At 43.8% G+C, this 24,732-nt stretch overlaps 1 protein-coding gene across 5 annotated transcripts in view; it reads right to left on the bottom strand.

Moving 5' to 3' along the window:
• The window catches only part of CAMK1D (calcium/calmodulin dependent protein kinase ID), a 226,804-nt gene that overhangs the window by 81,697 nt on the left and 120,375 nt on the right, over positions 1–24,732 (bottom strand). For all 5 annotated transcript variants that reach the window (XM_040654620.2, XM_046909274.1, XM_003640331.6 and 2 more), the window contains one exon: positions 12,650–12,724. In XM_040654620.2, the coding sequence (XP_040510554.1) occupies positions 12,650–12,724 (75 nt within the window). The remainder of the gene's footprint in view (positions 1–12,649; positions 12,725–24,732) is intronic.

Here is a 24,732-nt window from a genome sequence, read left to right as displayed (position 1 = left end):
GGGCAGATGTAATCAAAAAGGTTATTGTTGTCCAGCTCTGCATTCCTATCTTTTCCTCAGAGTGGGATGAAGATGCCCAGCAACAGCCTATCACCAGGTAACTTGCCCTGTAGGGTCAGTGGGTCTGAAGGCATGTATCAAGTCTAAGGCTCTTATGCCCCCAAGTATCTTTTCCTGTAGGTCTCTCGCTATTTTCTGTCTATTGAGTGCAATAAGCATTTCAGACATAGGGTCAAAGACTAGTTATCTTGTTATTGTAACGCTTCCTGGGGCATCCATCACTTTGAGCCAGCTCACTGTACCACGTCCTTGCACACAGTGCTCCTTCATCCCCTCATTTGCAATAACCATTTCCACCCACCCGCATCATAAAGAAATGGATATTCAAATTCTGGAAACTGCTGTTCAGTCTTTAACCAGCCTGGATTTAAATTGCTTTTTTATAGCTCTCCCCTACTGAAGCTTTTAATGATGCCTGTCTTTGTTACCCTCCATCAACGATATGATGCATTTGGCTGCATCCACTTCTGCACATAGTAGGTGACTTCCTGGCTTTATTTAAACAGATTTTTTTTAACGTTGGGATGTCATACTGCTGCTGTTTTAGATTTCCACATAGCTACACCATAAGGATGAATAAATCTATGAGATCATGATGGTCTCCACTGGTCGTACTTCTACACCTACTCACTGTAGGCAGCCTAGCTTATGATCTGTATAGATTACACAGATCTTGTATAGCATTTGATACCTATGGGGAAAAAAAAAAATGGAATTGATCAAGGCATTACTGAACGTGTTTTTCAAAATAATCACAGATCCCAGCAAAGAAGCCCACTGGCTTTTATTCATCCCCACAGGTCCCCTCTGGTGGAAAAGGCCAGAGGCCAGTTTGCACACCCTTATTTCTTGTAACAACTTTCTATTGTAAGAGTAGCACTGACTTGAGGGGGGAAAAAATCTTACCCAGAATTAATTAGGAAAGTATTCCCTTTCTGTGGGCAAGGAAATGAGAAGGCAAAATGGCATGAGACCACAGCATGAATCAATGACAGAGTAAGACAAGAGCCTGGAATTTCAGACCGGTGTGCTCAAACCACAAAAACATGCTCACAAGACTCCAGAGACACGCAGCCTCCGGTTCTTGTTGTACACTGCAGGTAAACAGCCAGAATATTTTTCCATAGATAAAAGAGACCTGTCCATTACCCACTCTGCACTGCTACATCTTTTAGTTCACACAGGAACACTGCAATCCCTCCAGCAGAACACCCTCAGCCTTTCCAGCGCATCACAAGCAGTCTACCATTGTGTCTGTTTCTACTTTTTGTACCACATGGTCCAGCATCTTCTTTTTCCTCCTCCTCTCTCAAGCCACGAGTTGCCTCCTCTGCTCCTGCCTGTGTGTCAAAATTCAGATCCGAGAGTGGATGGGTATTGCAGAGGTACTTCAAGATGTTAATAGCAACTATCTTGATCACATTTAACAGCACTCTACTGAAAAGGATATTTAGGGCAGGTGTAGACCTTCAACTAAATCCACAGACAATGACTATGCTAGTTATCTTATTTCACTTTATCTTTTAAAATATTGTTTTTCTTTAGTGTTCTCCTCTCCTTTCTTTTTTTTTGACTGTACTGTTGCATAAAAATTGTCTTTTTGCATTAAGCGTTTGAACATACATACAACCACGTAAAGCTCCAGGACAAAAAGAGTAAAAGATAAAGCAGTTTTCCCCAGGAAATCAGCTTTTTCAAATATATTTCACTTCATCTGGTGCAGTCTGAAGGATTACCTAATCTCCAGCGACAGGAATCTCACCTACATTGCCCTCGCCACCCTTCAAACAAGGCAAGACAGCACCAAGGTGAAGCAGACCCTTTACACAGCACATCCAGCTGTGAAACTGTCTGAAAAGAGCACATTTAAAAGCTTCTGGCAGAGGGTTTCTAGCCCCGAGAGGCAAAACATCAGCAGCACTTTCTGTGGATAGCACTTCCCTATGCTTGCACAGAACCCGACATGAGTCAATGGAAGAGACCCTGGGCTGAGATGAGACAAATACTGCTGCAGATAACACCGGTGGAAGATCAGAATGAGGTCATTTTCCTCTCCTCTGTTCTTGCTATCCCTAAGTTACATTTGCATTTCTCCTGGTTGGAGGCACTGGGAAGCATCCAGCAATGGGGGGGACCACGACCCATAGGACCCAACATGACGAGGAGCTTCACCATGACAGTAGGACTGGTGCTTGGTTCTGTGTTCTCCTAAATAAAAATCCCCTTTTTCTGGAGATGTAAGAGACTCACAGCAGAATTTTAATGGTGGATACCCGAAGGTAGAAATGAATATTTGGATCCTTTTTATTTTGTTAACTGACATTTAAGGTAAGAACTTAAACCACAGCTCTTAGTAATGCTCTCTGTGTGCTTAATCATGGAATCATAGAATGACTTACATTGGAAGAGACCTTAAAGATCACTGAGTTTTAACCTCTCTGCTGTGGGCTGGTTGCCACCCATCAGATCAGACTGCCCAGAGCCTGATCCAACACCTCCAGGAATGGGGCATCCACAACCTGTGGCAGTGTCTCACTGTTTAAGAAGATCTTAACATTTCAACTCTCTTTCAGTCACTTTTGGGATGGGTTTCTGACTTCTTTTTCATTTACAACACATTTTTGGAAGAGTTATTTTCTTTCCATGGACATTTAAGGGCTGTGCTAACCCTAATCCAAGAATGGAAGCACTCCTCAGAGTATTATCAATTGGGGATTAAAAAAGTAGAACTACAGAGTTCTATTTGCTTCTAACTAACTAAGGAAAATGAAATAGAATAAACACTCATGTCTTCCAATGCATTTGCAGCACTCCAGTACAGAAACTCTTTTTACAGGTAGGCCAGGGTCAGTCAGAACTAGAAGGAGACTTTGTCTAAGAGAAGAAGGAAAAAGGAGACAAGAGGATCTGAATCTCTGAACAGAGTTTTCCTCCAGATAAACAGAAAAACAGCCTTTACAGTCTAAGACATAACCATGTGGCATGAATCAGAATAAAATGAGCAGATGTTCTATAAATGCATCAAAGTAAGGCTTCATTGGCTGTAGTATTTTCTTTTTCTATAAAATATTTTAAAAAGTAAAAGTTTGGCTATGGCAGAATTAACCACTGCTTCAGGGGGAAAAAAAAATTACAGATTTGTTTTTTCCATTGAGTAATTTTCCACTGGGGAATGCTGAAAGCAGAAAACTATGGCAAGAACTTCTTCCGTTCTTTGAAAACAATTTCAGCAAGAAGAGGTAACCACAGCACTACAAAGAAAGTCAAAACAGGATTTTAGTTAGGAACAAGTATTTCCATTAAAAAATTCTGCATTTTTACATAATCTTGCTTACAGTCTTGGCCCTGGCCTGGCCACAGAAAAATGTATGAATCATAGAATCATAGAATTGTATGAGTTGGAAGGGACCCTTAAAGATCATCCAATCCAACTCTCCTGCAATGAACAGGGATGCTCACAGCTACATCCAGTGCTCAGAGCCCTGTCCAGTGTCTCCAAGGATGGGGCATCCACCACTTCTATTGGGCAGCCTGTGCCAGTGCCTCACTACCTTATCATAAACAAGTTTTTCCTTACATCCAATTTAAATTTCCTGTCTTTTAGTTTGAAACCATTTTTCCTTGTCTGATCAATCTGGCCTTGAAAAGATGTGCTACGCAGAGTTCTGGGGGGTAGGTTCCAAATAAAGTGTAAAACAAGAGATTTTCTCTTTCAGTGTGAATATAGAATACTTCTGTATGTGACAATGATGCTCCATCACTAACTTGCTTCTTGGTAAGTCAAGAGAAATAGAATCATAGAATCATAGAATCATAGAATGGCCTGGGTTGAAAAGGACCACAATGATCATTGAGTTTCAACCCCCCTGCTATGTGCAGGGTCGCCATGACACTGACACAGAGGAAAAAACAATTTTTCATAACAGTATCACAATGTAAAAGAAAAGACTTGTGAGCGTTGATTTTCATTTTGCATCTTGCTCCTTTACCACTTTATTTCCTTTCAAAGCTTTCCACACTGTTATGAAAGCCCTTTTCAGTTTAAAGGTGTGCAACCATTCAGTCAGAATGCCTCCATGTGGTGTCAAAAAGGGATCCTACCATCTCATAATGAATTCTCATGCTGGGGCATATATGGATTTAACATTTATTATCTACCTTGCTCCAAAGCCCTTTTCTCCCAAAGCCAACACCAGCTATTTAACTCATTTTAGAGCATGCAGTAAGTGCACCACAGCGTAAATTACCAGGTACTGAGAGATGCAGAACGAAATGTGCAAGAGCAACTCAGTAACTATGCAAACATCAAGCAACCAGTGATGCAACACGTGGGCAAGGCATGAAAGAAAAGGAATCTAAATTGCCACCTGCCTGCTGTTCAGAAAGGCCCCACTGCTGCTCTCAGGGAAGCAGTGGTATTACACAGGATTGCTGGCAGATATATATTGTTGCTCCATGAACCACCTACGCCAGCTCAAGCTATACAACAGGGGCACAGGCAATTAGGAAGGGAGCTGCAGGGGATCTGCTTATGGAAGAGACTTGTATTGATGCTGCCAACAGTTAACTATTGTTGTAAAAAGCCAATCAACTCGCATATTTTGCCTCAAAGATTTGGTGCCAGCCCCTGCTGGAGACTGGACATAACCCCAGACAAGTCTTCTGCTGCATGCAGGGCTCATTCCCTCTTTTCAGTGATGTGTTTGCAGCAAGGAGGAGGAATGGCCCAGAATGAGTACCTTCAGAGAGGACTCCTTCACTGTATTCACCAGAAAACAGTCACGTGTATCTGTCTGATTTATGAGTCCTCCAAGTCTTCCTGCAATTCTTAGGAATAATGGTTTAGAACAAGGTTTACTGGGAAGTTTGGACAAACCTCCTCTTTTCTTTGCTAACAATAGCAGCTTCACAACAATAGATCACTTAAAGAAAAAGGACATTTTCTTTGGAACCATTCACATTTCTATAAAAGCAAACTAAATTATAAAGGTGTCTGTTCAAGGAAATATTTCTCCATTATCTCTTCATTCTCAAGGCTGCAGAGCACTCCCCATAAGAAGTAGCATAGTGCTTTGATTCAAAATAAAAAAATCACTGTCACATTGCTAATGTGTCAGAGTCCATAGTGGGATTCTTCAGACTAAGCTAACAATAACGAGTGCAAGTTTAGGAGCAAGGACATTGGCATCCATCTACACCTCCTGAAGGTGACTGCCTGTAAATGGCTTTGGAAATCATCATGAGAAATCCTTCATAGTCCCAAAACAAAGAAGATTCTCACATTTTTGTCTTTCCATAGGAAGGCTGCATTGATGTGCAGGGATTGCAAAAAGTCCTGCTCCTAGCCAGGGCTGAAGTCCTTAGACATAAAGCAGTGCAAGGAAGGAATATAGCTGCTGTTCAGTGCCCTTTCAGAGCTGCTATACTTGGAGAGGACAGAAGGCAGAAGCTAAAAAGTCCTGCCAAGATCACAAAAAAAGCAAAAGAAAAATCTAAGTTAAAGGCAGATAGGACCATACAATGAGTGCATACTGTGCTTTTGTGATCATACACAGTCCAGACAATTGCAGGTGTCTAGAAGTTATCTTGGAGATGACTGTGTGGTCTGTCATTCCGTTACCAACAAATCTGCTCATTTCCTGATCTCTGCCCAACACTGATCTTTGCTCTCAGCCACTGCAAAAGGAAAGATACTCCTTCATGTCCAACACTTATCAGTATAAGTCAATTGATGTAATAATCTCCAAAGGAAAAGAAGTGCAATTGATACTGGATTAATAGTCGCCACCCAGACCCCAGGGGCATGATGCTAGGGGTCAGCAGCTTGCAATGCTGTTGCACAAAAGTACTGAAGTACACAGAGTAATTCCTTTTGCTTTTCAATGGGGTGACCAGTCAGTATGCCTTGGAAGATGTCGGTGAGGACACAAGTTTTTTAAATACACCTTTTTGGAGCTGTACTGATAGACCATGTTGTGACTGTATCAAGTCTTAGAAATGGGCTGAAAATGAAACCTGTGTTGTACACAAACTCATAAAATCATGCAATCATACAATCATAGAACGGCTTGTGTTGGAAGGTACCTTAAAGACCATCCAGTTTGAACTCCCTGCCATGGGTTATTTGTCCCCCACCAGCTCAGGCTGCCCAGGGCCCCATCCAACCTGGCCTTGAGCACCTCCAGGGATGAGGCACCCACAGCTTCTCTGGCAGCTGTGCCAGCACCTCAGCACACTCTGAGTAAAGAATTTCCACCTAATACATAATCTAAATCTCCCCTTTAAAACCGTTCCCAAACACTGCAAGCCCGTTCATGCCCAAATAGTGAGTGTGATTTCAGAATCTAAAATCCCAGCTCTGCAGTTTGGCACACACCTACAATTTGCCCACATCAAAGGCTGTGATTATCCCAGGATTCATTTTTCTGAGCACTTCTCCCAGAATCGTGCTTCATGCACCCAATCGTGTTACACACACTTAACCCTGTTGCTGCTGTCCTATTGCATTTTAAACTTTTCCCAGCTGGATCCATCCCTGGAGAGCTGCTCCTTATATTGCACTCTACCCCCTGTTCACAAAGATCTTGTCCACAGAAACACCAAAAGGCTTTTTTCACTCACAGGACATAGCTAGTCCCATCTCCTGTTCCATTGCAGATTCCTGGAGGCTGTTCTGCCCTCATCAGTGATGCGACCCCACAAGCAATGACAAAATGAAGATATGCCCAACTAGAGCCCCTAAATCTCTGCTTAGCTGTGTCAAAATCCAAGCAAAGCTCCCTTGGCACTCACAGTCTCCCTCCTGGCATGCTCAGATGTGGAACAGCCTTCTTCATGATGTAGTTCATAGGCAACAGTTGCTCAAAAATATATATTAAAAAAAAGTAAAATTTGTGAATATTTACTTGATCAGAAACTGAGAGCAAGGGTTAGCAAGTGTTCTAATCAGTAAAACCTAGGACAGTCAACTGCCATGTAAATTTACCATCTCATTCTCATGCAGCGTGATGAGGTATCAGCAGCACGTGTCCAATCCTTTTGATGTAGATGGAGTGTATTTTCAATGTGTGTCAGGCACTGATTTGCCTCATATGAGTCAGGACTATAGGATATAAAGTGCAGATTCTATGGGTGCACAGCTGATCTCCCATACTGTACCACAGACCAATCAAACCCCTTGGCCAATAGTCATCAACTCCAGTGTTCTCCTTTACTAGAACTGTTTTTCCTGTTCCCCTTAATACCATTACTGATAATGATAACACACCATCCATAGAAAACAGTGATGTGTGGGGCTTCTTGTAGCTGCTTGGACAAGAATTTTCTGCAGCTAAAGAACCCAAATGGCTTTTCTAGATCATATAAATCCCATTGTGAATGAAGGGATACTTCCTTCTGCCTTACGTATAATGCTTTACAGGCAAAAAAACAAGTACAGAAATAAATCCCATCTAAGGAATGCAGTGCAGCAGATCTATGTTTTGCTTTAATTAGCATCCCAATATGATAGAGGCTTGGCATGTGGATTGCTCTTTTGTAACACCGTGTGTCCTTGCTAGACTCCTTAAGGAACCTGGCAAACAAGGCACTTCCCTCAATTGTCTCTTGTTTTTCTTGGAGGCTGAATATTTTCATTGAAATGTCACTTGCAAAGCCTGTCCATGCTCCACTGCTCTTGGAGTGTGCGTAAGCACTGAGCTTACAAAACAAAAAAGCAAAAAAACAAAAGGAATTCGGCACTTAATCCCAGCTTAGCACTCCACTTGCTTATTTGCAAAGCATACAGGTGAGAGGCAAAATCACAGGTGGTGTGTGTTCCAGTAACAGCAAAAACTTCTGTAGATTTTACTGCAGGTAGGTGCGTGCCTGTCCAAGCTGACTCCCAGGCCCTTGCAGGATTACAACGTGACTATGTGCGGCAGGGGAGGGTTGATTAATAGCAGAAATGGTGCACCAAAACTCTGAGCCTGCAAAATACTCTGGTGCGTGACTTACACCAGGAAGGAAGGAAGGATCCCTGTCATCTTGGCTTGTCTGTGCTGGAAATAATTTGAATTATTTGTCAGACTTGATATGCCAAGCTGGAAAACCCTTAAGGTTAGGTTATTAGGTTCAGTTTGGGCTGTTTGGGGCATTTCAGGAGAAGCATTTGAGGGTCTGCTGCAGAGGACTGCTCTCCATAAAACTTGTTCTAAACAGGGACCTCATGGCCTCAAAAAGACCTCATCTGGGGAAATGCTCCAGCTTCCTTGGCCCATCAGGAACACAGACAGACAGGATCTAGGTTAAACAGCCTTCCTACAGAGAACTACTATTGTGTTGCACAGCCACCAAACAGGCCACTGGTTAGGCTTTCAGTCACTGGATCCTGAAGACAAAGTTCTCAACTAGATCATATTCCTGCCTCCCTTTCTTCTCAGCTCCGAGGTTTAGTTCTGCTAGAAACCCCTGTGTCCTTCTGAAACACCTCAAAAGTTAGTTCCAGCACAGCAGAGCTTCGTGGGAGCATGCCCTGAGCACCTGGCATCAATAGAAAATTCTCTGGATTTGGCACTCTTCTTGGCCAAGGTGGGTGTTTAGTTTTAATCATCACCTAGCCATGTGCCTTCCAGGGCCTGCTAGTGTCACCTTTATAGTCTCATTACTTTCATGAGGAATTACAGAAATAAGACTTCCAGCCTCAGTTTAAATTGCAACCTGGAGGACGTAATTTGATTAGGAAATGCTCCATATCCATAAGGCTGTCGAGCAGCGGCATGGATTCCCTGGGGAACATGTGTCTGGAGACTTTTAAGAACAGGCTGGATGAATTTCATAAGCTTTGGAGGTGCCTGTTAGACCTATTTCCAGCCTGTTTGCCATAAGAAGTGAGGCACATATGGCCACTGTCTGTCCATCCCAGTTTGTCAGCCCCTAGAAACTTCTGACCCATACTGGGCATACTGAGAATTGTAGAATATCCTGAGTTGGAAGGGGCCCATAAGGATACTGACTTTTGTCAGAAGATTGGAGATACCAAAAACATGCAGTTCTTACTTATGGATGAATAAGGGAGAATATGGAAATGAACATCGTCATTGACTTTTAACACAGCCCCATATCCTTCTAGAGTGTCAACAGTAGCAGCAATGAGAAACACATCTCCACAGAGGTGCAGGGGACTTGTGCATGGCCTGTGACTAATGGAGGGTGTATGCACGTCTGTGGGAGATGAAACTTTGCTGCTTCATGTTCTGGAGTAGACAAATGATGGATATGAAGTCAGCGATGAGCTTTGGGGATCTGCTCTGACCTGCACAGGCAGCGCCCTCTGAAACACCGTATCCAAGATGCCCCATAACACTTAGATGGAAAATACATGTTTATGTAAATCCTTTTTTACGCATGACATTCTGGCACGCAGAGAATGAATCATCAATATCCAAGGAGGTCGTTTATGGCAATGAAATATTAGTATCTGACAATACAAACTACAACAGGAGGTTTCCCTGCACTAGCAAGATAAGGTGAGGCAGATGGCTTAGGTAGGGTAATTCTTATCATACAGCCCCAACAGCAATCTATAATTGCTCGCTAATGTTGTTTATTATAATTCATACTATCATTCCAAGATACACTTCAATAAAACTTTCCTTCACGAAATTATTTTCCCCTGTCTTCTCCGACATCTCAGATTTGGGTGGAAATCTCACCCAAAAAGAATGAAACTTCTTCAAATATTTTGGTGTTCGTCTTCCTTCTTGGGTTGGAATATCCTGTACTTCAGGAAAATAAATGAGAAAATAATGCGCCAGCCATTTCTAAGGAATAGGGTAATGCTTTGAGACTGCACACGAAACTCTGAGCTGTCAGATTCAGATACCTCCAACTCTGGACTACCTTGCAGTAACAGGGCTGTGACAGACTGAATGGTTTTATGGTGGCTCACATACACTGTATGTAAAAGTAAGGGGCTGGAACCAAAACTGGAGATCAGATTTCCACAAGAACATACCAGGAAACACACAGGACATTCACCAACAGCTACATAACCCTGGGAAATGCTCCCAGAGGGACTTGTAGGAATAAATTAAGTGTCCAGTAGACACAGCCAGCCACCTCCACACCTCCTTTTCTACAAGCTCCAGCACGGATGCTGCCACAAGTGCCTGCTCATGTCTTTGACAGAGTAAATGAGGTGCAATATCTATCCTTCAGGATAACCAGCTAACATGCGTAGCTTTCAATAGCAGATGTACCAAAGGGTGAACACATAGGGGTATGAACAGGGATGTGGAGTGATTCCAAAAGCTTTCTCCCACAGTGAGCTACGGGATGCTCAGGCACTGTGATGTGGATTTTCCACAAAACTGCAAGGAGTGCTTTGAAGGCTGATGATGAAAATGCTGCCCATGCAACAAAAAATCTCCCACGGCAATCATGAGTAAGTGCTCACTTAGAAAGCAATGAGTCAGGAGAAGGGCATATGGATTTGAGATCTGCTGTGCCCATGGTACTGCTCTTTGAGTGATCCTAATATTACCCTCTTTTCTGTTTGTCTAAATGTGGCTTCTGGGAACCCGATTGATCTCAATCACTTTTAAATTCATACTAAACTCAAATTTTAAATGCACACAACCACTGCCTTGCTTAGGAGAATTGTACAAGAATCTGAAGCTAAACCACATAAGGAATCTAATAATATTAAACAGGGAAGAGACGTAAACAAATAGATACCTCATGCCATGCTACAGAGCTACTATATCAATAGGTTGGTGTTACTCTGGAAACAAGATTATTCGTGCATACATTCTCCCAGACAGAAACCAAGAAAGGAAGCATGCAGAACTGATTTTAAGTCTTCTAAACTTGGAGGAGATGCAGCCTTAAATCCCAACTCTTGAAAATTCAGAACAAAAAGGCAGTGCAGATGCAATGTGCACAGTGATGAGGATGTAGTCCTTGGGAAATCAATTGGCTCAGTTTACAAATGCAGCTATGATAAAAAGAATAATTTCCTACTTAAGTGTTGAATTGCAAGCAAATTTCAACAAAAGAAAATGCTGGGTGCTGCCCCTGGGATGGAGCAGTGCTGCCCTGAAGTGGTCCAGCAGTTGAACTAGATGATCTTTGAAGGTCCCTTCCAACTATTCTCTCCTCTCCTCTCCTCTCCTCTCCTCTCCTCTCCTCTCCTCTCCTCTCCTCTCCTCTCCTCTCCTCTCCTCTCCTCTCCTCTCCTCTCCTCTCCTCTCCTCTCCTCTCCTCTCCTCTCCTCTCCTCTCCTCTCCTCTCCTCTCCTCTCCTCTCCTCTCCTCTCCTCTCCTCTCCTCTCCTCTCCTCTCCTCTCCTCTCCTCTCCTCTCCTCTCCTCTCCCATTCCATTCCATTCCATTCCATTCCATTCCATTCCATTCCATTCCATTCCATTCCATTCCATTCCATTCCACGATAGGTTGACAGTTGGATCACTAAGATGATCTTAGTGGTATTTTTCAACACTAATGATTCTACGATTCTATGTGTACTAACGGAGGGAAGGGAAGGGAAGGGAAGGGAAGGGAAGGGAAGGGAAGGGAAGGGAAGGGAAGGGAAGGGAAGGGAAGGGAAGGGAAGGGAAGGGAAGGGAAGGGAAGAGGAAAGGGAAGGGAAGAGGAAAGGGAAGGGAAGAGGAAAGGGAAGGGAAGAGGAAAGGGAAGGGAAGAGGAAAGGGAAGGGAAGAGGAAAGGGAAGGGAAGAGGAAAGGGAAGGGAAGAGGAAAGGGAAGGGAAGAGGAAAGGGAAGGGAAGAGGAAAGGGAAGGGAAGAGGAAAGGGAAGGGAAGAGGAAAGGGAAGGGAAGAGGAAAGGGAAGGGAAGAGGAAAGGGAAGGGAAGAGGAAAGGGAAGGGAAGAGGAAAGGGAAGGGAAGAGGAAAGGGAAGGGAAGAGGAAAGGGAAGGGAAGAGGAAAGGGAAGGGAAGAGGAAAGGGAAGGGAAGAGGAAAGGAAAGGAAAGAGGAAAGGAAAGGAAAGAGGAAAGGAAAGGAAAGAGGAAAGGAAAGGAAAGGAAAACCCAAAGCACTACAATCATCACTACCTCCTTGCCAGGTGGATGTGGCAAGAGGGACAAGTCAGACACAACACATCACATATCTGATGGGATTCTGATCTTCTTAAGCTCAGAGCAGGGAGGAAAAAGGAAGAAGCGTGGCTCTGGTGGGAGACACATGTGAAGGAACAGTGCAGTGAGATGGTCCTGCTTATGAGACAAGCAAGATGCTTTCTTGCAAATCCACCACCCATCCACTCCCTCTCACTGCAGAACAGGTATCTGTTGGGTCATGGAGCACTAAATGGATGGCAATTCCATATATTCAGAGTCATTTCTAGTCCCCTTAACAGGAAATCCCCTGTTAACTTTGATTTGATTTTGGAAGATCATTCACAAAAGACTTTAGCTCCCAATTTCACAACAATCCAGCCCACCACATCTGAAGGTTCATTTTAACTGCCAGCCAAGGATTTTGGATGCAAGATAAATACCTCTCAGTTATTCCATCTTTTGAGTTAAAAATAAACATAGAACAAGAAGAGTTGGCAATTTTGACACAGCAATTTAGTTAGGTTCAGTACTTACAATTGCATGACCAAGTATAAATGGTTCGGGCTCTCATAGATGTCTTCCAGAGCAACTATATTCTCATGCTTGATCCTGGAAAAACATAAGACAAATAAAAGATGAAGTAGTCTTTTTTTAGAAAGTGGCTGCAAAAAAGAAAGTTATTTTTAGTTAGACACTAATTGTCAGTGCTTCTATTCATCATGACAAAATACGATCTTGACTGAAGTAAACAGTCACAAACGCTTTACAGCCCAGAAAATGCTCAATGGTTAAGTATTTGGGGCAGTAGAAGCTTGGCGTCTCCGGGTCACATGAATGGAGATGGTTGTCTGAAGGTTGAAGTCTCATGACAGCAGCAAACTGGGCGCAGAGGGATGGAGGCAGAGTGTGGGTTGGAGGGATTTGTCCCCATGAAGACAGAAACTGGAGTACATATATAGAACAGACATACAACATCCCCATGTCCCTATCCACTGAATTTCCCCACTCCAATGTCACACCAGGTCTGGGTGCCCAAATTTCCCTGCAGTGTTACTAAGTGCTGCATGCTTTCCATCCAAATGCTCCCACTGTATTCATGAATTTTCTACACCCTCATGATATGGACCAAGAAATCCTTGAAATCATCACTACCAAGAACTACCTCAGTCTCCATAGTGCTGCTTTCTTCTCACTCTGAACACAGTTACATAAACACAGAGTTTCTGAAAAGTGACTGCATTTGGTGATCTGCCATGTGGATTTTCTATGTCTCCTAAGGGGTGAGCCTGCTCTCACACTTCTCCCCCCGAGGGATGGGAACAGGCAGATTGTGCAATGACATAAACCTCACTTCGAAAGGAAACCAGATTTCATACAGCACAGCAGGTGGCTGGAGGGCATGGATCATTCCCACCAAGCCTCCAGGACCTCTGGTTTGTCAAAATGCTGTCTTTAAAGAGAAAAATCATCTCTATAAACACACACCTAATTAACTACTTAGAGCAATGCCTCTCTGGGTTTGCTACTTAAAAAACAATTTCCAAAAGATACATTTAACTTGTGCAAACTCTAAAGAGACAACAGTACAACCCCAGGGGCAGAATATTAATTACACCAATTACAGACAATTGTTTTAAGAGCAAGAGGAAGCTGGGAAATGCCATGCACAGACTGCTCGTCGAACAACATACAGACACATTCAGAAAGTAAAAGTGCATTATCAGCACATGCAGAGCTCTCTACAAGTCTCAAGGTTTGAGCAGATTAATTAGGATGCTTAATTATTTGTCAAGACCTCATCCTCAGCATTCCCAAGTGTCCCAATGTCCGTGTGACGATGATGAGAGCAGAAGGTCCCATGCACATGGCAGGGTCATTCCCCTAGGAACAGAGACTAATCCAATTTCCTCTGAGTTCCCTAGATAGATTATGACTGACCTGAATTTACACCCATAATCAGCCATCAAAAGTTGCATTCATATAAGGACCTTCATGGAAAGGAAATATTACATCAGCAATAAGTGGGCCCAAATGCAATGCGCTACGGGAGGTCAGAGCAACAGATACATGTGTAGGCTCTTCACTTGAAGGTACTCTAGAATTCCAAATGACATTTCAAGCAAATAGTCACTTTTAATGGAAATTATTCCACGTGTATGTCCATTCTCCTTTATGCATATGCACATCTGTGCAACCAGTACCATCATAATCAAGAAAGTAGCAGTAACACAAATAGTGGTATAAGAAGTTTAAAGCCTGCAACGTAGTCTGCGTTACATTTTTCACTGCGTGCAAATTAATACTTTGCATTTTTATTTTTTAGATTTTGAGAACATCGTTTTAATTTTATTTATATGCTGACCTTTGAAGTCAGGAGCAGGACATGAACACTAGGAATTTATCAGTGAAAGACAGAGGAAGTGGGAAGAAAGTGGATGAAGGAGTGAGACAGGGGATGTGAAAACCAACAGGGAAAAAAGGCAGCAGATGCTGAATCAACCCATAGGGATGAAGGTATTTGGAAAAGGATGTCCTGGGAAGTGACACCTGCAAACCATTGCTACCCAGATGCTGGTGCATTGGATGAGTTGGCCGTGATAGGATGGAGACATTCTCTGATTCTATGATTTACTTCTGCTCTGGCTCAGCCTCCTCAGGACCAGCAGGGCATTCAACTTGGCATTGGAGGATGCTTAATATCCCTGCCAACATTGCTAACCATCTTGGCCTGCATCTACTTCCAGTTTGGCTTTTGGGACCATCATTTCTACAAGAAGGAGAAAAAAGGTGTCTATACGCATGATCTGATTTTTCGGATGTTCTTGTGTGGAGCCAGGAGTTGGACTCAGTTATCCTTATGGGTCCCTTTCCATAACATGGGATATTCTATGATTGTAGGTTTCCATGCTCAGAGCAGATCTCAATCGATAGGCTATTTAAAGGAAAATCAAATCCAAAATTAAAAAAAAAAATAGAAATCATAATGCTCATTAGAGATAGTTTGGGTGGAAGCCTCTGGGTTCAATCAAGGCGCAGGTACTGCTGGTGAACCCGAACAGCTGTGTGCTTCCCAGCAGAGGTCACTGCAGCCAGCAGCTGTGCTGAGATGTACTCAACCTGCAGAAATCCATGAGCTACTTCTCTTACTTTAAAGCACGGAAGAGCAATCACCAAGGGATCTACTGAAAAATAATGCAACCTTCCTGACTGAATGCTGTTCATTGCAATAACACTTTGAGACTGAGGGGACTGAGCTGTTTTTCTGTAGACCCATGGGAAAAGGAAGCAGATTCCTCAAAACCAGGGTAGCATCCTAACCAATGGGCCTTTATTCCAGACCCCCCTCCTAGAGGGACAGGGGCACTGCAGTGCCAACAGCTTTGGTGAATTGTTTCCCAGTTTTAAAAAAGCCCCAAAAGTAAACATGAAAACCTGGGCTTGGTTTAAAGTGTTTGAAATCAGTTTACATAAATTGTTAGAATAAGGAAATATCCAGCTAAGGACATCTCTCTTTTAACCTGCCCTTCGTAACTCTTGATGCTTTCCCAGATACAGTCTCTCCTTCCTGGCAAATCCCAGGGCTGCTTCCATCTTCTATGCCTCACTTTGTCCCCATATCTCCATTTGTGACATGAAAGGAAGGTGCCACCTCACAGCACTGTTGCTATGTTCACTGTCAGAAACACTCTGAGGCCATTCACTTTTTGGGATTGTTCAGCCTGGAGAAGAGTAGGCTCAGGGGAGACCTTATTGCTCTCTTCAACTGCCTGAAAGAAGGTCGCAGAGAGGTGGGTATTGGCCTCAGCTCCCAGGTAGCAGCAATAGAAAGAGAGAGAATGGCCTTCATTTGCACCAGGGGAGGTTCAGGTTGGATAGGAAAAATTTCTTCTCAGAAAGAGTGGTAAGGGGTCAAAGTAGAGGAAAATACATCTGGAAGTGAGAATCAGGGAAATTTAAGTATAAAAAAAATATGAAGAGTATTAATCCTAGTAAGAAACTATGAAAAGAAAGATTCATCAGATTCACAGCATCACTTGTTTAAAAGCTGTGCAGACAGATGTGAGCCACAAGTCACAATGCAGATGTAACCAAGTGAAATTATAGAATTTCCCCTCTGGCCTTTCCAGTCTGCTCATAAGCTTCTACAGAGGTGTCAGCAACACAAATGAACTGAGACACTGCTGTACCCGAGCAATGTAACACGTAAACTGATGATCTATAAATTATAGATTAGATAGAATATAAAGATCTGATAATAAATACGTATTGATAATCTAATGTATAGATAGAAATTTAATAATCAAATAGGTGTTGTGTGTAAGTACAATCTAATGAATTATAGCATATATAAACCAATAATCTAGTTGCCAGGTAAGACTCCGTGGAAGCAAACTGAGCCGGGCAACTGAGGACTGTGTGTGACTTTTCCAAGCATAGCAGCTGTGCAAACAAGGGCCTGCAGAGAGCGTTTGATCTGCTGCACAGCTTCAAGCACGGATAGGTTGGCTTTGTCTGCTGTAGAGCTGTTGTGCAAAAGCCTTGGTTGGGGACTCATCATTGTTCTCTGCCTTCTACAGCATCCAGTGCTGCTGAAACACAGAATTGTTGTCCTCTGAAGGAGCTGAAACCTGTCCCCAAAACAAGACCTGGCTTGACCAGGAGTGGCATTTGGCCATGGGACCATTCCCACGACCATGCCAAACTGGGTCTTCTGTGGCGATGGAGTAGTGATGAGTTCATGGTGTGAAGCTCCACTGGTGCCAAAAACCACCCTTAGGACTTGGCAGCACAGTCACCACATTCTGCCCACTGCCACCAGGAGGGCAGAAGTCCCACAGGGTTAGAACTAGCCCCACTGGGTAAAGATCGCTTCAACATTCACCAATAAATAAATTAATAAAATATGTGGGTTTGGGCTGAAGGTTGCTAGGAAGAATCAAAGGATAAAATATGGACACTGATGTACAATAGGGGAAGCTGAATCCTTTCATGACTGAGTTTCCTGTACATCTCTGCTGGCTCCCCACCATCCCAGAGGCCAAGAAGATGAAAGTAAACTGGTTGCATATTCCTGTGGATCATTCATTAATTAGGGGGCAGCATGGATGAAAGCAGAGGACCTGTTAGCTGCTGAGCTGGTAGAACGGCGTGCTAAAACTCCAAGCTGCAAAGGCATGCAATAAGCTATGGCTGAATCACTCATACTAGCATCTACCATAATGTAACACTAAAAATGAGGATCAGCTAGAAGAATACAGTACATAAACCCTGGGCAAACATGAGAGCCTTTTAAGTAGGGCAGGTTCCCTGTGTAACAACTCTTTTTTGAGTCAGAGCATTACAGTTCCAAGCCATGACATTTAATGCTGCACCTCCACGAACAGCACGTGTCAGCGATAAAATGCTGCAAGAAAGCACAAATAATTTTGCAAAAGCCAAAAATAACAAACGCCCAAGTCTGTAAGGATTTGTAGCTTTGTGTTATGAAACATCTTTGCAAATAAATGCTCAGTTATTTCCACAGGTGCCCTGCAGTGGGTTTTCCCAGCAGCACGGAGTTACAGGTTTGTCAAGTTCACCACTGGGCCAAGGGAGTTGTTTAAATAGGACATAAGGGAACGACCTCAAGTTGCGCCAGGGAGGTTCAGGTTGGATGTTAGGAAAAACTTCTCAGGAAGAGTGGTGAGGCATTGAAACAGGCTGCCCAGGTAGGTGGTGGAGTCACTGACCCTGGAGGTGTTCAAGAACAGGGTAGATGTGGCACTGAAGGGAACGGTTTAGTGAGTAATATTGGTGGTAGGCAGACAGTTGGACTAGACTATCTTAGTGGTCTTTTTCGGTCTTAATGAGTCTAGGACTCCATGAAATTAAGGCTCCTGCTCTGGGAGAGAGTGGCAGGATTTGTGGTTCATCCTCTCCATGTGAGGCCGCTTACAATTTGGACTTCTGACAATTAAACAGACACATATGATGGGAGAAGTCAAGTCTCTAGCTCTGTTCCCCCCCTTTCTTATCCCACAGCCCCCAAACGTCCTCCAATGTGGGTATTTTACAGATGGATATTCCCCATATAGCTGCACTGATATTTGCATGAGCAGAGTTCAGCATGACACTCCTCCCATCGTCCAGGTTTCCCACCCACGTGGACTTTCTGGTGTGAAAAGAAGAAACGTAAGCTCCAGTCCAGGCTTTTTCATATAGCTGATATTTACCAGGTCTCCCTTTTCCATACATTCTCTGGTATCTTGTAATGGGTGTCTTTATAGCAGCCCTTCTTCCTCAAACAGGATGCAAACTTTTCTTCAGTCCACTTAATCTTTTATACCACCATTGCTTGGTCTGAAAACAGCCTATGGACAGCACTATACAATGACTTCAACCATCCATAAGAGGTGGCCCCAATATCTGCTCTTCTACCCTACAGCATCTAGATTACTGCGTGGTGTCTTTTTTTTTTTTTCCTTGAGCTATATTCTTAATTTTCTTACTACAAAGACCAGGAGGAGTTTTATTGGATTCAGTACTGAATATTCTCTTGCATTAAAAACGAAAGAGAGCTTGCAGTTATGGGCAGAAATATAGGAATGCTGCTCACTGCGTCTCACAGCCAGATGGCATTTTTGACCTCTTCTGATCTCCTTCCACAACACAACCTTTTGTTCTCACAAGCATTGCCTACCTTGCCTTGCTGGATCTAATGACTAGGCAAGGGAGAGCTAATTCCAGCTCAAAGCCAGATGGTTCCATCCCCATATGCTGAATGCCTGGCCAGATTAACTAAACCTTTGACTGGAAGGCCAAAGAGTTTAACTTAGAGGACATCTGTGGTCTCCAAACCACAGCCTGCTCACAACACATGGAGAAAATTAATATTTTTCACTATTATCTTTAAGATGTCTATACTTATGTGGGATAAACTGAAGACAGAAACTGTTATCACACAGTCCTGCCTGTTTTAGAAAACCCTGTAAAAAGAGAATGATCCCGGATGCCTTGGAAGATGGAACTCAATGGCCAATGTGGTGGGATCGATCTGTTCATAAACCTGCCCTCCATCATGACTGAAGATGAGATTGTGATAAAAAGCCCCAGTGCTGGTAGGAAGCAGCCAGCAGTCCAGGCATTCAGAGGAAGCAGGGGCAGCCAAAATTCAGGAGACAGATGCCCACCGAAAAGCCCTTCCCTACTGGCCTTAGAGCATGGTGATGATTTTCAGACTAGTTTTTCAAACTGACTAGTTTAAGTAACTATTTCACAGTTGTACACCTCAGTTTGGGCTGAATTTTTCTGTATGCCAATAAATGAGCCTGGATGGGATTTGTCCCAGCACAGTGCGGAGTGTTTCTGGTGCCCATGGAGCTGCCTTCCACAGGGCTTGCACGAGGGCACCACTCAATGAACAGAGGGAGAGTGGGCACACAGCAGGCTTTTCTTCCCCAGTGCTGCACTTCTCCCACCTCAAGTGCTACAACGTGCCCCATGTGTTTTCACTGTGATAATGTCAGCTTGGAGACACTTCACAGCTGGAAACCTGAGCTGTATAATTCAGCAGCTGTAGCACTAACTGACTGTGACAAAACCCACCCACGTGTACCTCACCACTTCTGATCTGTGCCCTACCTCGTGTCACACTCCCTAACTGTAATCCTTCTTTTTCTATTTTCTCCAGATCCTGTGAGCAGAGAATGGTCTGGTTACTTTACTGCCCAAGGCATCTGCTGATGCTTTTCATGGTGGCATCCTTCCTCTTGCACGGTGCTTTGCAGTGCAGCCTGAAGACAGGGGACTTTTTGCTCAGCTCAAAAAATAGCTTGTTTACCTTCTGCGAAGAGAGTTGTATGAACCTCCCAAGGCCCACAGCACATGTATTCTCATTTTGGAGACGCTTTCTAGCCATCAAGCATGATGCAAAAGGCATGCTGAGGGCAAAATCCTGACACTTTCTGAAACAATGGCTGGCTCCAGCTGTTGTGCTGCTGTGTGCATTAAGCATGCGAGGCGTGAGCCCACAGGCTCGCTGCCTCCCTGGGACTCAGGCTGAGGTTATGCCCTGTTCTGCTTCATCTCCAGATCATAACACAACTCAGACAAAGGCTGAACATCCCTGGCACAGACACATGGGTTTTCATCAGGCAACGAGTAATATCCTAAAAAGGCTCCGTGTGTATTATTAGTCAACAGCTGGCTGAACATGAGCCAGCAGTGTGTCCAGGTGGCCAAGAAGGCCAGTGGCATCCTGGCTTGTAACAGATATAGTGCAGCCAATAGGAGCAGGGAGGTGATTGTCCCCCTGTACTTGGCACTGGTGAGGCTGCACCTCAAATGCTGTGTTTTGGGCCCCTCACTACAAGAAAGGCACTGAGGCACTGGAGCATGTTCAGAGTTGGAGCAATGAAGCTGTGAAAGGTCTGGAGCACAGGTCTTATGGGGAATGACTGAGGGAGCTGGGATTGCTCATTCTGGAGAAGAGGAGGCTCAGGGGAGACCTTATTGCTCTCTATAACTGCCTGAAAGGAGGTTGTGGTGAGGTAGGTGTTGGCCTCTTCTCCTGGTGATAGGATAAGAGGCAATGGCTTTAAGTTGTGTCAGGGAGATTCAGGTTGGATATTAGGATAAATTTTTTCTCAGGAAGAGTGGTGAGGCTGCCCAGGGAGGTGGTGGAGTCACCATCCCTGGAGGTGTTCAAGAAATGGGCAGATGTGGCACCGAGGCACATGGTAAGTGGGCATGGTGGTGATACACTTATGGTTGGAATAGATAATCTTAGTGGCCTTTTCCAGTCTTTATGATTATATGACTCTATGACTGTATCACAATCCCAAACATACCGAATAAATGTAGGTACTTTGAGACTAAAAGCAAGAGAATTCTAGATGGCACAACCAGACTTAGGTACTATACTTGTGCCTGCTTATTTTAGGTAGCAAAGTGAGCACTTGTCTTTAGTGTTTTCATGTGAAGAATGCTCAGTTTTAAAGAAAACAAAATTCAAGTAATGGGTCCTTTATTACAATAGCTCTCAGCTCCAGCAGGAAGACTAGGACTAAATAACCTTAAAAACTGCTCAGACTCCTACAGTGGGACCTGCATCCGTTTGTAAGCCTACAGAGAAATCCCCATGCCAGGGCTATCCCTGATTCCAAGAATATCACTGATTGCCATTAGACGCTGACCAAGCCATCAGAACAAGGGTTTCAAAGCCGATCGCAATTGGCAGTACTCAGAAATGCTTGCCAAGCTTGAGTAAAAACCTCCAGACTGTTTAATTTGAAACACATCAAAACAAATATTAACGATGAATTAATCATTAAAGGTGAAAAAGATAGAAGTAGTCACTGCAAGGATTTATCTCAGCCAAAAACGGTGAGCCATCTTCTAGCTGTTGGCAGCAGCGCTGTTTTTCCAGTGTGGAGGAGTGTGGATTTACATGTGCAGCCAGGAATTATAGCTGATTGCCACTCCCTTGCCCAGGAGACATGAGAGCTATGTGCCAATAAAGTGGGTGAGCGCATCCTGGGCTGGGGTAGTTTGTTCTGAAGGAGTTTCATGCCATGACAGATAAACAAAAGGAGGCTAGTTTTGCAAAATCCCTCAAAGGAAGACAGACAATCTTGGGAGGATGATTTGGCTGCAGGCTGAGCAACTATCCCAATACCTTGCCTCATAAAATTAAAAGCTCTTATTTAGTTTACAGCAAATGAAGTGCTGAATAACAGGTACAATCCTCTTTTCACATCCTCCTGGCTCTTGGATGAGTGCAGTATGTACACATACGTTCAGTTGTACCTGAAACCTGACAAGAGATTCTACACTTCTGAAGAGAAAGCTCTGCCATCCATGAAACATCCACTTGACACAGACATGGGGATGTTGTTGTCTACTATTATCTCTTTCATTGGTTTGAATATATACGAATGAGGGGTGAATGTTATACCACCTGCACGCCTGTATAGAGAAGCTACACAAAAACATGGAAAACTGCCTGTTTGGGACTAAGACATGTAACAGAACTAAGTATTTCATTCCACCATACTAGGAAAAACTTCCTTTCAGGAAGTGGTGAGGCATTGGCACAGGCTGCCCAGGAAGGTGGTGCAGTCCCTGGAGGTGTTCAAGAAAAGGGCAGATGTGGCACTGAGGAACATGGGCATGGTGGGGGTAGTTTGATGGCACGACTAGATGATCTCAGTGATTTTTTCCAGTCTTAATGATCCTATGAATCTATGAACGTAAATGTCACCCAGGAGATAGCAGAGCAGGGACTCCAGGCTGTGGACTGCATAGGATCTTTAGTTATTGAGCTGTCCTAAAAGGTAGTGCATGTGAGTGAGGTGGACCTATACTGCTGATGACAAGGCCAAGGATTGGCACAAAGATGAAGGTTGCTTATGTACTCAGAAGACTGTGATGTAGCCAAAAGGACACTATGGCTCCAAGAAAAAAGCAGGGCTGTGCCCTACAGTCATATCCAAAGAGGTTTACCCCTCAAACCTATAATTTTTCCACAAGCAAAGCTGAAAAGCAAACAGGTAACCAAATACAAGTGACATCCACATCATACATCCAGATACATGTTTTGCTTCCCTGTGAACTTGATGAGTTGCTTGCATGCTCAGCTCTGCAAATGGGGCCATCAGGCGTTGTTGCTGGGCAGCCTGGTAAATCACAAACCTTTATTGAATCCTGTCAGCTTGAGTGTGCATATTATAATAATTAAAGCCCATTACAGTTCCTTGGTGCCATGCTGGAGATCAACACTGCCAGATTTGTCTAGCTGCAGTTGTCTCCTACAGTGAGAAACAGCAAATGCTCTATAAAAGCAGTAGGAGTGTCCATGGGTGCAGAAGGGGATAACAGTCATTCTGCTTCTCCTAGCATGTTTGCTTTCAAGTCTTGATCTCTCATAGCTGTATCATTAGGACTGCTGTGCACCAGCTGTGCTGCCTGCACCCTGCATACCCAGCTGGTCCCAGGACCTCATGCCCATGGAGCAGTGAAGTCCTACAGCACAGCTCTCTGCAGGCTCCCATGCAATCCCTAGCTGGCATCTCACCAGCAGTCTGACTCAAACAAATCACATGGCAAACCCATCAGTAGCAACCTACCAGAACCCCCCTACCCCCGCCCCACCAAGCTACTGGGAAGCCAATTTGTTTTATTTATTGAGAAAGACAGAAGGATAAGTAAGAGGCTAGGCAGGTTTCCACGTTTCATCACTACTGTATTAGGACACTCCTACACAGAAGGCTGCTCCCCCAGTTGCCTGTGGGAAGTGCCAATAGCCTCTGGGTGAGTCATATACACTCTATACCATAAGAGAGTAAGTGGAAAAGCTCTGCACAGCGGGGGATGGATCTCAGGGGACCATCGCACTGCTTTGTGTTCATTATGAGTTACTGTCCTTAATCATGGTGTAGAGAAAGCCAAACTCAAGGGTAGATTTACATCTCCTGGCACCAGTATGAAAGCCGTGGGACTACTCAGTGTCCTGGAGTTGCTGCTCTGCATAGCATGCAACGAGGGAGGAGAGCACAGCCCTCTGCAACTGAGCTTGCCATTTCAGATGAATCTTCCCAAATAGTGGAGGCAAAAATATATCTTCTACTGCTGTTGGGCCTGTTTTGCACTTGCCTGTCAGAAAAGAAGCAGATGGATGGAAGAGAAAGGAAACTCCCAGAGTGCTTTCAAGAACCCACTGGGCAAATTTAATCATAGTGTAATTCAGCTGGGGCAAATATTATAGAACCACAGAATTAACTGAGTTGGAAGGGACCCTTAAAGGTCATTTGCTCCAACTACCCTGCAATGAACAGGGACACCTACAGCTATTTCAGGCTGCTCAGAGCCCCGTCCAGCCTGACCTTGAGTGTCTCCAGGGATGGGGCATCCACCACCAATCTGGGTAACCTGTGCCAGTACCTCACCACCCTTACTGTAAAAAACTTCGTCCTCCTATCCAATCTAAATCCCCTCTACTTTAGTTTGAGACCATTTCCCCTTATACTGTCACAACAGATTCTGCTAAAGAGTCTGTCCCCTTCTTTCTTATAGCCCCCATTTAGATACTGAAAGGCCACAATCAGGTGTACTCAGTCTTCTTCAGGCTGAAAAGCCCCAGTTCTTGAAATTCTTCATCAGGCAAGACTGCTGGGGGTCCCACTTGGCTGGATTCAGATATTGGCAACATCACCAAAGAGTTAAAGTAGACCTGAACTTGATGCACCAAATGGCAGAAAAGTTATTAAGCAAGAACGATGAAATTAGCAGAAATTATTGCTAATAAGGATGCGTTTGACTTGTGTATGAGAGCTAATTGTTTTTTAACCAGGTGAGAATAGGTCTGCAAAAGTTAATTTCCCCAGTTTTACAAAGGATATGATAAAAGGGATCTAATTAAAAATTAAATAGTGTTGAAGTTCATTTGTTCTTGCTACTTGTCCCACTGTGGTGTACAGGGACCTTCTGTATAAAGTTTCTATTTTCGATAGAGAGAAACCTGGATTCAAATTTCCCAAAAGTGCCATTGGGGAGGTAGCAGAGCAGGTTGAACCGGGAGTCAGGTCTATACTTCAGCCAGACACCCAGAAACGAGCACTTTAAATTGCAGTTCCCTCTTC

This window comes from Gallus gallus, chromosome 1 (genome assembly GCF_016699485.2).
Source record: "Gallus gallus isolate bGalGal1 chromosome 1, bGalGal1.mat.broiler.GRCg7b, whole genome shotgun sequence".
Lineage (NCBI taxonomy): Eukaryota > Metazoa > Chordata > Aves > Galliformes > Phasianidae > Gallus > Gallus gallus.
Note: the sequence above shows the minus strand (reverse complement) of the source record. Positions and strands in the feature narration are given on the sequence as shown.